The sequence below is a fragment of the Pseudophryne corroboree genome, chromosome 6 (assembly GCF_028390025.1).
Source record: "Pseudophryne corroboree isolate aPseCor3 chromosome 6, aPseCor3.hap2, whole genome shotgun sequence".
Lineage (NCBI taxonomy): Eukaryota > Metazoa > Chordata > Amphibia > Anura > Myobatrachidae > Pseudophryne > Pseudophryne corroboree.
In genome coordinates this window covers 41,513,798-41,531,109 of record NC_086449.1, presented here as the reverse complement: position 1 = coordinate 41,531,109, position 17,312 = coordinate 41,513,798, and the positions used below count along the sequence as shown (strand labels likewise).

Here is a 17,312-nt window from a genome sequence, read left to right as displayed (position 1 = left end):
GAGTGTATCTTAGCTTAGCAGAATAGCGAACGAAAGATTAGCAGAACTGCTACTAAATAATTCTTAGCAGTTTCTGAGTAGCTCCGGACCTACTCACAGATAGCGATCAGCTCAGTCCGTTTAGTTCCTGGTTTGACGTCACAAACACGCCCTGCGTTCGGCCAGCCACGCCCCCGTTTCTCCAGACACTCCCGCGTTTTTCCCTGACACGCCGCGTTTTTTAGCACACTCCTGGAAAACGCTCAGTTACCACCCAGAAACGCCCCTTTCCTGTCAATCACTCACCGATCAGCAGTGCGACTGAAAAGCGCCGCAGGATCCACAGCAAAACTGCTAAGTTTTGTAGTTAAATAACTAAGCGCATGCGCCCTGCGTGCCTTGCGCATGCGCAATTAGCAACAAATTCGCAGCATAGCGAAAATCGGCAATGAGCAAACAACTCGTAATGACCCCCATAGGGGGTAATTCTGAGTTGATCACAGCAGGAACTTTGTTATCAGTTGGGCAAAACCATGTGCACTGCAGGGGAGTCAGATATAACGTGCAGAGAGAGTTAGATTTGGGTGGGTTAGTTTGTTTCTGTGCAGGGTAAATACTGGCTGCTTTATTTTTACACTGCAATTTAGATTGCAGATTGAACACACCACACCCAAATCTAACTCTCTCTGCACATGTTATATCTGCCTCCTCTGCAGTGGACATGGTTTTGCCCAACTGCCTACAAAGTTCCTGCTGCGATCAACTCAGAATTACCCCCATAAGGATGCTGAATACATATCACACACTGAAGGAATGTATGTACATCAGGAATGTAGGCAATCTTGCGCCTGAATCATACAGACAAGGCCGATATCTGTACCTTGAGAGAGGCCAGACAAAGTCCTAACTCTAATCCTCATTGAAGAAAAGCCAGAAGTCTGGAAGTTCTGAATTTCGAGGTGTCATATTTCTTAGTAGCACACCAAGTGAATTAAGGATGCCACATTCTGTAATAAATTCTGGCAGAAGCAAGTTTCCGGGTCTTCAGCATAGTTTGAATGACAGCCTCTGAGAATCCTTTAGTCCTCAGGAGCGAAGCTTCAAGTGCCACACCTTCAAAGCTAGTCTGGCTAGGTCTGTATGAAGACAGGGGTCCTGCCATAAGAGGTTCTGTCACTTTTTCAGAAGTGATGCGGTGACCAAATCGGAATGTGGAGGTACGCATCCTTGATGTCCAGGGACACCAGGAACTCCCCCTCCATCAGACCTGAGATCACTGCTCTCAGAGACTCCATTTTGAACTTGAACTCCTTTACATAAGGGTTCAACGACTTCAAGTTCAAGATTGGCCTGACCCAACCGGCTTCGGTACTACAAAAAGGTTCGAATAGTAACCCTTGTTCTGCTGATGAGGCAGAACTGGGATAATGAATTCTGACATAACCAATTTTTTTATGGCTTCCAGAAGGATTTCCCTGTCTGCCGGCAAAGCCGGCAAGCCTGACTTAAGAATCAATGAGGTGGAAGAGTTTGAAACTCCAGCCTGTACCCCCGGGACACAATATCCAGCGCCCAGGGATCCAGGCCGGACGACATCCAGACGTGGCTGAAATATCGGAGTCTCGCTGCCACCTGACCGACCTCTTGGTTTCTTGGATTTGGCTCGACCACCTCTAAAAAAGGTGTGAGCAGGTTTGTTCTTTCTAGTCCTAGCGGGCCAAAAGGACTGTGACGTTTTGTGAGTAAACGGTTTCTTCGTAGCCGGTGCAGCTGAGGGAAGAAAAGGAGACTTACCCGCGGTAGCCGTGGAAATCCACGCATCCAGCGCCTCCCCAAAAAGAGCCTGACCTGTATAGGGTAGGTTCTCCACACTTTTCCTGAATTCCGTGTCCCTGACGAAGCTGCCATAGATGCAGTGAAACACGCGTGTAGGGCACGGCGTGTCCGCGTGTGTTTGACCTATGTGAAATGTTATAAAACAAATATATATGATTGTAATGTTAGCTGTTAGTCTCCACTAATAGGGAATTGAAGCTGAGCCATAGAAAAGGAATATACCAGAAAAGATGTCACTCAGCAACTACAATGTTTAAAGTGCATACAGATAGCCACTAATAATCTTTCATAAGAAAGTATACTATATTACTGTGGGTATATCTAATGATGGGACATCAGGACTAATGTATGTATATTACTCCCCAGTGAAATGAACCAAAGCGAGCTAATTTGAATCCTGCCGTTTAGATTGGTAATCAGACAATTACGACAGAGCAGAGATGTCACATTGGCTGCTATAGATAGTAACACAATGCTGCATGTGTTACACTATCTTTATGTAATACTAGTAACACGTATATAACTGTTACATAATTGTTACAAATAGGTACATTTTTAAGAGTCAGCCTAGCAGCTGCGTGTCCTAGTAGGACATTAAAAATCTTTACAGTGTAACAAATTGATTGGTAACACCTAAGGGCTGGAGAGCAGCTGCATGTTTTACCAGCATACTCAGTATATCACATTATAATACCAGTCACCACGATCACTGACAGTGTGTTGGATAGACCATACTCCCTCACACAGAATGTGTTAACTTCTAGATAATTAAGTGGCTGAGTATGTAACAGTATCTCTATTATAAGATTGTTACAGAGTGATATATATATTCAGAAGTCAGTCAAGCAGCTATGTGCCCTAGCAGGATATATAAAAAATAAAAAATCTAAACACTGTAACCAATTAACCAGTCACACTCAATGAATGCAGGAGTAGCAGCATGCCTTATTAGCTTATTCAGCACAATATAATGAGGAAATAGACCCGTAATATCTAAGGATCAGTGAGGAAAGAAACTTATTACTATTATAGTCCCATGTTCAGACAAATTTATTATTTAATTATGGCATGAAGGGTATAATCTATAGCATGATCTAATTATAGACAGCCGTATTTATTAAATCTGATATGCATGTAGTGTATTTGGACACATAATTCTCTGGCTATACCCACTTATAGATATATGAACAGGATAGTATACATTTCTATAAGACAAATAAAATTTCTTATTGTGGAATCTGGACCACTAAGGGTTATTATATATACAGTAAATGGGATTGCCACATCTCCCTATATGATAATTTCATCACACTATAACATAATAAGGATTTATCCTTTAACAGTGTAAATAGAGATCAATAAGTCTCCGACACATGGAATATACTATTTCTCTGATGAATTGGATATGAAATAGTAAGAACCAAACTATCAGGACAGAGACTTTGCTTTCTAGTAAGAATTGAGGTGGCTATACCTCTAAGGAAAGCAATATTACCTATATCTGGATCAGATTAAATAAGATCTGGCTGCTTATACGAAGGAAGGTTGTTATTTATATGAGCATTGGAATTGCTATATTCCTTAAGGCAACCCCTCCTATTGGTATATCTTGCCAATTAACTACATCTAAACGGCTAAATTAAAGCAACTCATTTTTTTTCCCCTGGATATTAATAAATATGACTTTTCCATGATGCCTGGAGATTCATTTATTAAGTGACTCCTTATCTGATATATGAAAATTATCTTCTAGTGGCATTGGATTTAGAAATATGGCCTTAGGAGATATAGAGAAACAGTGATTCCTAATCACCAAAATATCCCATCATTGGAGGTCAGCTTATCTGTCGCACCTATTCACCCCCATAATCTCGCCAATGGGGGTGGCTTCCCGGGAGGTAACCCCTATTGAGTGAAGGGAATGTATAGGACTAGACCCAGTGGCACCAGACGATATAGACATAAACAGCTATTTAATAATATTACGCTAAATAAGTGATTACTAGCAACATATATATGTATATAAACAACCCTGTGAGGGTTGTGTCTTCAAAAATAACCACACGTGGACACGCTTTTTAAATTCTTCTTCACATCTCTATATTTTCTTTATTCACATGTATGTTAGTTTTGTGATTTTAACCTTTATGTTTCACTGCAGTTTGGGATAATAACACTAATACATATTCAATTTTAATACATACTTAATAAAGGTTATATTTTATGATTAATTCATTCTGTTCAGTGCGTCAACAGTGCAGATTTCCTCTTGTTTTTCATCTCAAATTCCAGTTTCTGAGTAGCTCCAGACCTACTCCTAGATTGCGATCAGCTCGGTCCGTTTAGTTCCTGGTTTGACATCACAAACATGCCTGCGTTCGGCCAGCCACTCCCCCATTTCTCCAGACACTCCCGCGTTTGATGCTCCTGAGGAAGCTGGCAGCCATCGGTCCAGCGAAACGCGTTGAGCTACACCTGGTAGGACCACAAGTGCGGTTTTCCTTCATCCACATCTCTGGCAACATTTCTGGACTCTTACGCTTTCCACCGGATTAAATACCAACACAAGTTCTTCAGCAGACCCGGACCTTCCCTGTATGCTAATGGAATCTTCAGTGTAAAAGAGATACCTAAGGGACTTCTCCGGAACAAGTCTGGTAAATCATTCTGCATTATTGAACTTGTGAGCATTGTGGAGTAAGACTCCTAGCCAGCTTAAAGTGGACAATATCTTCTGAAGGAATCACCAGTGGTACCTTATCACAATCCATTCAAAACCTTTAGCAATTGCTTAGATTTGCACAAATTGGAATAGAATCATTTGTTTTAAATGTATGTGTAATAAATTTTAATTATTTGTTTTTTAACATATTGGTCCAAGTGTCTATTATCATTTGAAATATCAGCCGGCGCCAGTATATTCTTTCATATTCTTCACACATATATATAAGGGATTGACCTCCCTCTACAGGCTGCCGTTGACAGCGCACTCTTAATCTGTTTTTAATCTGTTTTTCTTTGTAGTCACTCCCGCGTTTTTCCCTGACACCCCTGCGTTTTTGAGCACACTCCCGGAAAACGCTCAGTTACCACCCAGAAACACCCACTTCCTGTCAATCATTTACCGATCAGCAGTGCGTCTGAAAAGCGCCGCACGAATACCAGCAAATCTACTAAATTTTGTGTAAAATAACTTAGCCCATGCGCTCTGCGTACCATGCGCATGCGCATTTAGCAACAAATCGCAGCATAGCGAAAATCGGCAACGAGCGAACAACTCGGAACTCTAGACGTGTTTGCTTGTACACCCCACACACCCCACATACACACAGGGTACAGGGCAAACAGAGTTTCCCCCCCAAAGAATGGCAGAGAGAAACAGAGATTGGAGCCAACCCACACACAGCGCTATATTGGTATAGAGAAAACCCTTAACCCGGGCTGACTGTGTCCCTTAATAGGTGACACAGTCTCTATACAGCCTCCCTTCTACAACCCCCTGGTACCGTACAGATAGCTGGAGTTGCTCTGGATGGACTGTCTTCCACTGGCAGCACGTCTGCAGGCAGGAAAATGGCGCTGAACGCTGCTGGGTGCGCTCTGAGGAGAAGCTCCGCCCCCTTAATGGCGCTGTCTTCCCGCTCTTCTTCTGATTATACTGACCTGAGGATTTAATGCTGGCTGAGATCCTGGGACCCCGACAGGCTTCTGGATCAGTGTAGGGTGTAGCGCTGGCTCAGGGCGCCCCTCACAGCGCCGTACCATGTACCGCTGAGCCATCCCCGGAGTGCAGTTAATACTGCGCTCCTACCCTGTTGCCGCCATCTTCACACCAACCCCCCTCTTGCTCTTGCCAGGGGGGTCGGTGTCTCACTCGCCACCGATTCTTCAGCTCTGCAAGGGGGTGGCGGCATGTTGCTGGGGCGAGCGTTCCCCTGCGGCGGGGAGCGATCTGTCCCCTCTGGAGCTCAGTGTCCAGGCAGCAGAGACAGTGGCTCAGACCCCGTAGGGCGGACACTGCTCCCCCCCTCAGTCCCTCGCTGCAGGGAGGCTGTTGCCAGCAGCCTCCCTGTAAAATAAAATCTCTAAAATAAACTTATACCAGGAAAGCTCTGTAGAGCTCCCCTAGCGGTGACCGGCTCCTCCGGGCACATTTTCTAAACTGAGTCTGGTAGGAGGGGCATAGAGGGAGGAGCCAGCCCACACTCTCAAACTCTTAAAGTGCCAATGGCTCCTGGTGGACCAGTCTATACCCCATGGTACTAATATATGGACCCCAGTATCCTCTAGGACAGGTATTCCCAACCAAGGTCCTCAAGGCACACCAACAGTGCAGGTTTTAGTGATATCCAGGCTGCAGCACAGATGGTTAAATAAAAATAACTGAACTGCTAATTAAGTAACCTGTGCTGAAGCCTGGATATCACTAAAACCTGCACTGTTATAGGCCCTACACACTGGCCGATTTGTTTGAAAGATATGAACGATCTCGTTCATATATGAACGAGAACTCGTTCATATCTTTCAGTGTGGAGGCTCCAGCGATGAACGATGCGCGGCCCCGCGCTCGTTCATCGCTGGTCCCCCGTCGGCTGCACATGCAGGCCAATATGGACGATCTCGTCCATATTTGCCTGCACTTCAATGGAGCCGCGTGACGGGGGGAGTGAAGAAACGTCACTCCCCCCGTACTGCCCCCCCGCCGCTGGGTCGTCCGTCGGCAGTATCGGCGGCGGATCGGCATGTCTGTAGGGCCCTTTAGTGTGCCTTGAGAACCGTGGTTGGGAATGCCTGCTCTAGGACGTAAGAGAAAAGACCCTTATATCACAGCACTGCCCTGAGGCTGGAGGATAACGCAGGAATTTAACTGCAAGGTACACTTACCTTCACTAGCACTGCCTTATGAGACAGGTAGGATACTTAAGTGTAAGTAAAAAAATCAGCCCTGTTTTTACAGAGAGTCTTGTCCTGCATCCTGGAGACCTACTGCTGCTTGTGCTGCTGATGGATGCCCAGGCTCCTATGAGGGAAGAGGAGGGCGTGAAACAGCCCAAGGGTGGATAAATCTACTTGAGATGGTGCCCTAGGCTGGGGGAGGGGCTACCGGTGAAGTGCCGCCTCCCCTATGCTGGACTTCCACCCCAGGTTCTATGGAGCCTTTTTAAACTGGGTGTTAATACACCTGACCTGTGCTCCTAATGCCCTGGTGGTCTAGTGGGGTCCCTGCTCGGTGACAGTGTCCACGCCAGTGCCGCTTTCTGCCTCTCTAGACCACGGATGGAATGCGATTTCAACCTTACCTGCCCCCCGGCAACGGCCACGCAATCCCGAGGAGCATCTCACAGAAGTGCCTTGTGCCCGAATGTTACCACTGCAAGTACAGGGGCAAGCCAGCGGGAGTATGTGGCGCTGCGTGGAGGGTGATGGAGCTGCAGGGCTGATGTCTCTCAGACATCTGTAAAGCATACTTGCCTACCCTCCCGGAATGGCCGGGAGGCTCCCGAAAAATGGGTGACCCTCTCGGCCCCCCGGAAGAGCAGGCAAGTCTCCCGATTTACGAGGGTCACCCCCTGCCCGCCGCCCACTTAACGAGTAAAGTGGGCGGTCCGGACAGGCGATGACGCGATTCTTGTTGAATCGCGTCATCGTAACCACGCCCCCTGCTGTATAATGCCGGTAATCGCGGCATTACACAGCGGGGGGCGTGGATTAAATGACGCGATCCAGAAGCCACGCCCCGTTCCGCCTCCGGCCCGGCCCCGTTCCGCCTCCGGCCCGCCCCGTTCCGCCTCCGGCCCGCCCCCCTTGCGCGTCACCTGACTGCCAGCCCCCCCTGCTGAGCCGACGGGCTGCTCTCTCCCGGAGAGAGCAGCCCAGAAGTCGGTAAGTATGCTGTAAAGCTTTCAGGGCTGCCTGCGCAGCCCTCCTGTTTAGTGATCTGCTACTGCAGGCACCAGCTACAAAACTGAGCTCTCAGTGCCTGAAGGCGGGGTTATAGAGGAGGGCCCCCAATGCTTCCTGAGACAGCTAAAGCTTTAACCTGTTGGTGCCCTGGATCCAGATCCATCCCTACACCCCGATGCTTCCCTGTGGAAACCCTATGCACCCTGCTGCAGAAATGTATTTACACACTGGTGTTTTGGAGTGAAAGGGGCATTGATTTGAAACACAAAACTAATTTGGCTTGTGGAACCATTGCTTAGCACTTATTGGAATGCACCCGTGACCACGGAAGACTTGATGACCGGTAGATTTTATATCAGACCAACCACAGCTACTGATTTCCAGCAGACAGTCTCACTCACCCACTCAGCAGAGAGTCCTCTAATTTATCCGTCACTCTGCGGTATCCACCCATGGAATGATAGACCCAGGAGTCACACGGCAGCTTCCGTGGTCGCACACACTGCCACGTGTCACCGGAGACGGGGTCCCTGTATGTGCACACGTCCTTTCCCGCCACTTCCAGGTTACACTCCACCGTCTCACTGATACCGTTAAATTGGAAGTATCCGTAGAAATAGACCTGGGAGGTGGAACCAAATATTGTTTATTGGAATCAAAAGTAGTACTGCCGCTTCAGGTAAAAACTAACATAGCACATACTTGCCTACTCTCCCGGAAAGTCCGGGAGGCTCTCGAAAATCGGGTGGAGCTACAGTGGGAGTATGACATCAACTGGCACATAAACCAGTCTACAAAGAAAATGTCAACGTTTGGGCTGCGGGGTGTTATTCTATCATATAATATATGAAACTATATATAATATGAAACTGCCTCGGCTCCTGATTGGCTCCTGGTCGATGCCACATTCAAAATGCCACTGGCTATGTCCCTGTCTCTACATGGCTGCTGTCTGTTGGTGCACTAGATACAACACTGGCAGCCACTGCTAACGCACACCACCCGGTCTCCCTCTCTGTCCATGTCACCTGATGGTGGCCCTGTAAGGGAGCCATTGTCATCAAAACTTCTGTCCAGCCTGAATGCTCTGGGGTGTAGCCAGGGCCAGTGCTAGGGTGTTCGGCGACCCCCTGTAAACTATAAATTTGTGCCCTCACATACTTTACAAAGGGACAGCGCACATAATGCTTATACAACGCTCCCTGTAGTAGTGATGCTTACACACATAACGACCCCTGTACCAGTGACGCTTATACAAGACGCAGTGACGCTTACACACAACGCTCCCTGCAACAGTGACGCTAACACACGCAACGCCCCCTGTACCAGTGACGCTTACACACGCAACGCAGCCTGTAATTGTGATGCTTGCACACATAACGCCCCCTGTACCAGTGATGCCTGTACACATAACGCCCCCTGTAGCAGTGACTCTTACACACGCGACGCACCCTGTAATTGTGATGCTTGCACACATAACGCCCCCTGTACCAGTGATGCTTGTACACATAATGCCCCCTGTACCAGTGACTCTTACACACGCGACGCACCCTGTAATTGTGATGCTTGCACACATAACGCCCCCTGTACCAGTGACGCTTGCACATGTAACGCCCCCTGTACCAGTGACTCTTACACACGCGACGCAGCCTGTAATTGTGATGCTTGCACACATAACGCCCCCTGTACCAGTGACGCTTGCACACATAACGCCCCTGTACCAGTGATGCTTGTACACATAATGCCCCCTGTACCAGTGATGCTTGTACACATAATGCCCCCTGTACCAGTGACTCTTACACACGCGACGCAGCCTGTAATTGTGATGCTTGCACACATAACGCCCCCTGTACCAGTGATGCTTGCACACATAACGCCCCCTGTACCAGTGACGCTTGCACATGTAATGCCCCCTGTACCAGTGACTCTTACACACGCAATGCACCCTGTAATTGTGATGCTTGCACACGTAACGCCCCCTGTAGCAGTGACGCTTGCACATGTAACACCCCCTGTACCAGTGACGCTTACGCACGCAACGCACCCTGTAATTGTGACGCTTGCACACGCAACGCACCCTGTAATTGTGACGCTTGCACACATAATGCCCCCTGTACCAGTGACGCTTGCACACGTAATGCCCCCTGTACCAGTGATGCTTACACACATTATGCTGCACAGTCAAACATACACCACATATACATATACATACACACACATACTGTACATACATTGCACAGATACTGTACAATCACATATACACAGATACTGTATACACACATACACACACTGTATAAATATACACACACACACACACACACACACATACACACACACACACACGGCCGGCTACAGGCCTACTAGCACCCTGAGCGAGAAAATTTAAAAGCGCCCCCCATGCGCGCTCCTGGAAAAGTGGGTGTGGCTTCCTGGAAAAGTGGGCGTGGTCTCGTAACTTCATATCATCAAACTATAAATAAATATATTTTCACATCCCCTCTACGCACACAATTAGCAGCCTTACACATAACAGCCACAGTAGTGTTCCTTACACACAATGTCTCCAGTATAGTGTCAGATAGACATAATGTCTCCAGTATAGTGCCAGATACACATAATGTGCAGTGCCAGCTACACATGACATGCCCCCCAGCAGTGCCAGCTACACATGACATGCCCCGCAGCAGTGCCAGCTACACATGACATGTCCCCCAGCAGTGCCAGCTACTCATGACCGTGGCAAACGCAGGATTTGCATGGGGGGGTTTCCAGAACTGGGTGGAGCCAATCACGGGGGTGGGGACTGAGGTGACCCAGTATATGCTGGATCCGTAAAACTAGTGTGTCTGTGTGTGTGTGTGTGTGTGTGTGTGTGTGTGTGTGTGTGTGTGTATATAAATATATATATATATACATATCTACACATATATATACCGTATATATATATATATATATATATATATATACACACACACACACACACACACACACACACATATACACATATACATAGCATATTAAACATGAATACATATATATATATATATATACACACATACAGTACACGTATATATATACACATGTAGATATATCATATGTGTGTGTGTGTTTATATGTATGTATGTATACATGTGTATATATGTATGCACATGGATATATATGTACTATAATTAAAATAAAGTAAACTTTTATTGCATTTACAAGTGCCACCAGGAAGACAGCAGGCTGCAGAGGACGCTAGACAGACATTAATAATACTCATGCAGCTTAAAAAAAAAAATATTTTTTTTTAATTTTGTTTAGTGGAGGGGGGTTTCTGGGTGCTCGGAAACCCCCCTGGGTGCGCCACTGTATGACATGCACCCCAGCAGTGACAGCTACACATGATAGTGTTCACTTTTTAGGGCAGGGTGCTGATCACAGAGAGGGCACATTTTTAAGTTAGGAGGGCAAAAGGATGTACATACTGTAATGCTTGTTGTTCCCATACCTACATGCTAAAGCATGGACAGTGCGCGCCGATGGCGCACAGCAAAAATTTAGGGGCGTTACTTCGTGGGGAAGAGGCGTGGCCACATAATAGTGGCAATTCGCATTACACCACACAGTAGTGCAGCTAATACACATTGCACCAGGTAGAACCTGCTATACACACTGCGCCAGGCACAGCACGTTAGACACTTTGTGCCAGACACAGCACGTTAGACACTTTGCGCCAGGCACAGCACGTTAAACACTTTGCACCAGGCACAGCACTGAGACACATTGCACTAGGTAGAGCACTGAGACACATTGCGCCAGGTAGAGCACTGAGACACATTGCACCAGGTAGAGCACTGAGACACATTGCACCAGGTAGAGCACTGAGACACATTGCACCAGGTAGAGCACTGAGACTCATTGCACCAGGTAGAGCACTGAGACACATTGCGCCAGGTAGAGCACTGAGACACATTGCGCCAGGTAGAGCACTGAGAGACATTGCACCAGGTAGAGAGCACTGAGACACATTGCATCAGGTAGAGCACTGAGGCACATTGCACCAGGTAGAGCACTGAGACTCATTGCACCAAGTAGAGCACTGAGACACATTGCGCCAGGTAGAGCACTGAGACACATTGCACCAGGTAGAGCACTGAGACTCATTGCACCAGGTAGAGCACTGAGACACATTGTGCCAGGTAGAGCACTGAGACACATTGCGCCAGGTAGAGCACTGAGACTCATTGCACCAGGTAGAGCACTGAGACACATTGCGCCAGGTAGAGCACTGAGACACATTGCGCCAGGTAGAGAACGTTAGACACATTGCGCCAGGTAGAGCACTGAGACACATTGCGCCAGGTAGAGCACGTTAGACACATTGCGCCAGGTAGAGCACTGAGACACATTGCACCAGGTAGAGCACTGAGACACATTGCGCCAGGTAGAGCACTGAGAGACATTGCACCAGGTAGAGCACTGAGAAACATTGCACCAGGTAGAGCACTGAGACACATTGCACAAGGTAGAGCACTGAGACATATTGCACTAGGTAGAGCACTGAGACATATTGCACTAGGTAGAGCACTGAGACACATTGCGCCAGGTAGAGCACTGAGACACATTGTGCCAGGTAGAGCACTGAGACACATTGCACTAGGTAGAGCACTGAGACACATTGCGCCAGGTAGAGCACTGAGACACATTGCGCCAGGTAGAGCACTGAGAAACATTGCACCAGGTAGAGCATGTTAGACACATTGCGCCAGGTAGAGCACTGAGATACATTGCGCCAGGCAGAGCACTGAGACACATTGCACCAGGTAGAGAGCACTGAGACACATTGCACCAGGTAGAGCACTGAGACACATTGCACCAGGTAGAGCACTGAGACACATTGCACCAGGTAGAGCACTGAGACATATTGCACTAGGTAGAGCACTGAGACACATTGCACCAGGTAGAGCACTGAGAGACATTGCACCAGGTAGAGAGTACTGAGACACATTGCGCCAGGTAGAGCACTGAGACACATTGCGCCAGGCAGAGCACTGAGACACATTGCACCAGGTAGAGCACTGAGACACATTGCGCCAGGTAGAGCACTGAGACACATTGCCTAGCCACAGACGCCTAGCGGGAACACTACATGACATGCTCCCCAGCCGTGCAAGCTACACGTGACATGCTCCCCAGCAGTGCCAGCTACACGTGACATGCCCCCCAGCAGTGCCAGCTACACGTGACATGCCCCCCAGCAGTGCCAGCTACACGTGACATGCCCACCAGCAGTGCCAGATACACGTGACATGCCCCCCAGCTGTGCCAGATACACGTGACATGCCCCCCAGCTGTGCCAGCTACACGTGACATGCCCCCCAGCTGTGCCAGCTACACGTGACATGCCCCCCAGCTGTGCCAGATACACGTGACATGCTCCCCAGCAGTGCCAGAGATACACGTGACATGCCCACCAGCAGTGCCAGATACACGTGACATGCCCCCCAGCTGTGCCAGCTACACGTGACATGCCCCCCAGCAGTGCCAGATACACGTGACATGCCCCCCAGCAGTGCCAGATACACGTGACATGCCCCCCAGCAGTGCCAGATACACGTGACATGTCCCCCAGCAGTGCCAGATACACGTGGCATGCCCCCCAGCAGTGCCAGATACACGTGACATGTCCCCCAGCAGTGCCAGATACACGTGACATGCCCCCCAGCTGTGCCAGCTACACGTGACATGCCCCCCAGCAGTGCCAGATACACGTGACATGTCCCCCAGCAGTGCCAGATACACGTGGCATGCCCCCCAGCAGTGCCAGATACACGTGACATGTCCCCCAGCAGTGCCAGATACACGTGACATTCCCCCCAGCAGTGCCAGATACACGTGACATGCCCCCCAGCAGTGCCAGCTAAACGTGATATGCCCCCAGCAGTGCCAGATACACGTGACATGCCCCCCAGCAGTGCCAGATACACGTGATATGCCCCCCAGCAGTGCCAGATACACGTGACATGTCCACCAGCAGTGCCAGATACACGTGACATGCCCCCCAGCAGTGCCAGATACACGTGATATGCCCCCAGCAGTGCCAGGTACACGTGACATGCCCCCAGCAGTGCCAGATACACATGATATGCCCCCAGCAGTGCCAGATACACGTGACATGTCCCCCAGCAGTGCCAGATACACGTGACATGCTCCCCAGCAGTGCCAGATACATAAATGGCCACACAGTGCAGATATGCCCCCACAGTGCCAGATACATAAATGCCCCCACAATGCAGATATGCCCCCACAGTGCCAGATACATAAATACCCCCACAGTGCCAGATACATAAATGCCCCCAGTGCCAGATACATAAATGCCCCCACAGTGCCAGATTCATAAATGCCCTCACAGTGCCAGATAGATAAATGCCCCCACAGTGCCAGATACATAAATGCCCCCACAGTGCCAGATACATAAATGCCCCCACAGTGCCAGATACATACATGCCCCCACAGTTCCAGATACATAAATGCCCCCACAGTGCCAGATACATAAATGCTCCCACAGTGCCAGATACATAAATGCCCCCACAGTGCAGATATGCCCCCACAGTGCCAGATGCATAAATGCCCCCACAGTGCAGATATGCCCCCACAGTGCCCTTCCCAATACATAAATGCCCCCACACAGTGCCCGATCCAGAAATGCCCCCACAATACCTGCGGTGCTAGGAGGGGGGAGTCTGCTGAGGGTGCGGGCGGACAGTTCCTAAACTGTTGTGTGCGCGGCGCCGGCGTCTGGCGCTGCACAGCGTGCACACAACAGGAACAGGCAGGCCGGGTAGCGCTGCAGGCTTGCTCGGCTCCAGGTACGAATATGGCGGCGCCCATTAATGGTGGCCCCAGCGCATGGCGCCCATTAAGGGTGGCGCCCCGCGCGGCCGCTCTATTCGAACATGCCTGGAGCCGGCCCTGCACGCACGCACGCACACACACACACACACACACACACACACACACAGATATTGTATACATATACACTCACACACACACAGTTTCACTCACTCTTTCCAGCCACTTACATAAAGAAGTCTGGCAACTCGTCCTTCTATGTTGCAGGCAGCTGCCTGGCCCTGTGTAGCTCCACCCCTTATTCCCATGTAGCCCCGCCCCCTTTTAGATCCGCCCAGCATGCTGCACTGTGAGGTGAGACTGTGACAGGGGAGGGGGAGAGGAGGCTTCATGATGCCGGTGCCGCTGCCTGTCATAGAGTGTGACAGGCGCAGCAGCCGGCATCAGCAAGGGAACTCAGCAACAGGGATGCAGAGCAGGCAGAGTGCTTCTCCTGCCTGGCGCCTTCCTGCTTTGCATCCCTTTGCTGAGCGGTAAGCGCCGGGCCTGGGTGCAGCCACAGGAGTTGACTCATCTATGCCTCTCATTCAGTAAGTACCCATGGTGTGCACAAAGGGTGGGTAAGGTCATGGCATCATGGGGTGTGTGGTTATGCCTGACCTGCACTATTAAGGTCCTAGAGAGGCCAAGGAAATCAGTGCCCTCTGCCCCTATTTATGAACCTGAATTTGGCTCTATCATGAGTGGGCTCTTTTACCATGTAAAGGGGCATGAGGAGGCTGCGGCACATGTAGGTGCATAAAGGGTATATAATGGTCATATAAAGGGGCGTGCCCCCTGTCTGGGAGTCTGAAAAAAAAAGTTGGTAACACTATTCCCTATACAAGCTATAATAATCATTTATGCACAGGTAAAATACACCATGAAATGGAACGGGTTTATTCTATTTATGTCAACAGTCATTAGGTCGACCACTATTGGTTGACAGGCACTAGGTCGACACCTGGAAAAGGTTGACGTGGGAAAGGTCGACGTGGAAAATGATCAACATGAGTTTTTTAGGGGGGGGGGTTGTGTCGTTTTATTTGTAAAGTGACCAGGAACCCAATTAGCGCACCGTGTCCCCTCGCATGGCTCGCTTCGGTCACCATGGGGTTTATTTACTAGTAATCGTGTTTTAGCCGTTTTTAAGGGTGTTTGATCTCGAATGGTATCGGGTGCATTTTACTGCAACTTTTTGAATCCTGATACGGTCATTTACTAAGCTGCCGAATTTGCAACATTCGTATTTTCCGATGTCGATGTGATTCGAGATGTCAGGCAGTGTTTTACGGGAGTTATTAGTAAAACACTGCCTGACAAAACACAAGGAATCCCGGCCGGATCTGTAAGATCTGTGCAGGGCTTCATTGTGTGCATTGTGAGCAGTGCAGAATGGGTTAAAAACTGTAAAAGAAATTGCGTGGGGTCCCCCCTCCTAAGCATAACCAGCCTCAGGCTCTTTGAGCCGGTCCTGGTTGTAAAAATACAGGGAAAAAACTGACAGGGGTTCCCCCATATTTAAACAACCAGCACCGAGCTCTGCGCCTGGTCCTGGTGCCAAAAATGCGGGGGACAAAATGCGTAGGGGTCCCCTGTATTTTTAACACCAGCACCGGGCTCCACTAGTCAGAGAGATAATGCCACAGCCGGGGGACAATTTTATATTGGTCCCTGGCGCCCTGGCATTAAATACCCAACTAGTCACCCCTGGCTGGGGTACCCTGGAGGAGTGGGGACCCCTTAAATCAAGGGGTCCCCCCCTCCAGCCACCCAAGGACCAGGGGTGAAGCCCGAGGCTGTCCCCCCCATCCGTGGGCGATGGATGGGAGGCTGATAGCCTTTTGTGTAAAATTAGAATATTGTTTTTTGTAGCAGAACTACAAGTCCCAGCAAGCCTCCCCCACAAGCTGGTACATGTAGCATGCGGGGGGAAACGGGCCCGCTGGTACCTGTAGTTCTACTACAAAAAAATACCCAAATAAAAACAAAATACACACAGCTTGAAAGTAAATTTTATTAAACATACATGCACACTTACATACTTACATACTTACCTATGTTGACACGAAGCACTCAGTCCTCTTGTCCAGTAGGTACCGGGGTACCTGTAAATTAAATTATACTTACAAGGAATCCGTTGTAGATCGGTCCTCTTCTTATAAGTTATAATCCACGGACATGTAAAAATAAAAAAATGAAAAACCCGATCCACGCACTGAAAGGGGTCCCATGTTTACACATGGAACCCCTTTCCCCGTCTGGTGGACCCCCCCCCCCCCCCCGTGACTCCTGTCAAACAGGGTCCCTTCAGCCAATCAGGGAGCGCCACGTCATGGCACTCTCCTGATTGGCTGTGCGCTCCTGAACTGTCAGTCAGGTGGCGCACTGTAGATACAATGTTGCGCAGAGGCGCTTCATTATATCCAATGGTGGGAACTTTGTGGTTTGCGGTAGACCGCGAGGTTAAGTGGGGTCACTCTTGTGGTTGGCCCCGCTTAACCTCCCGTGTTGTATGAACAAACAGCCGCGTTTGACCAATGGTCTATTCATTCGTATTTCTGAACTTTGCCGTCAAAACCATTACGAATTAGAGATGAGCGGGTTCGGTTTCTCTGAATCCGAACCCGCCCGAACTTCATGGTTTTTTTCACGGGTCCGAGCAGACTCGGATCCTCCCGCCTTGCTCGGTTAACCCGAGCGCGCCCGAACGTCATCAT

General features: G+C 49.1%; 1 protein-coding gene across 1 annotated transcript in view; it reads right to left on the bottom strand.

Moving 5' to 3' along the window:
- LOC134934216 (NXPE family member 3-like) overlaps positions 1–17,312 on the bottom strand; it is a 97,767-nt gene that overhangs the window by 54,872 nt on the left and 25,583 nt on the right. The window contains exon 2 of the mRNA XM_063929703.1: positions 8,121–8,341. Within this exon, the coding sequence (XP_063785773.1) occupies positions 8,121–8,341 (221 nt within the window). The remainder of the gene's footprint in view (positions 1–8,120; positions 8,342–17,312) is intronic.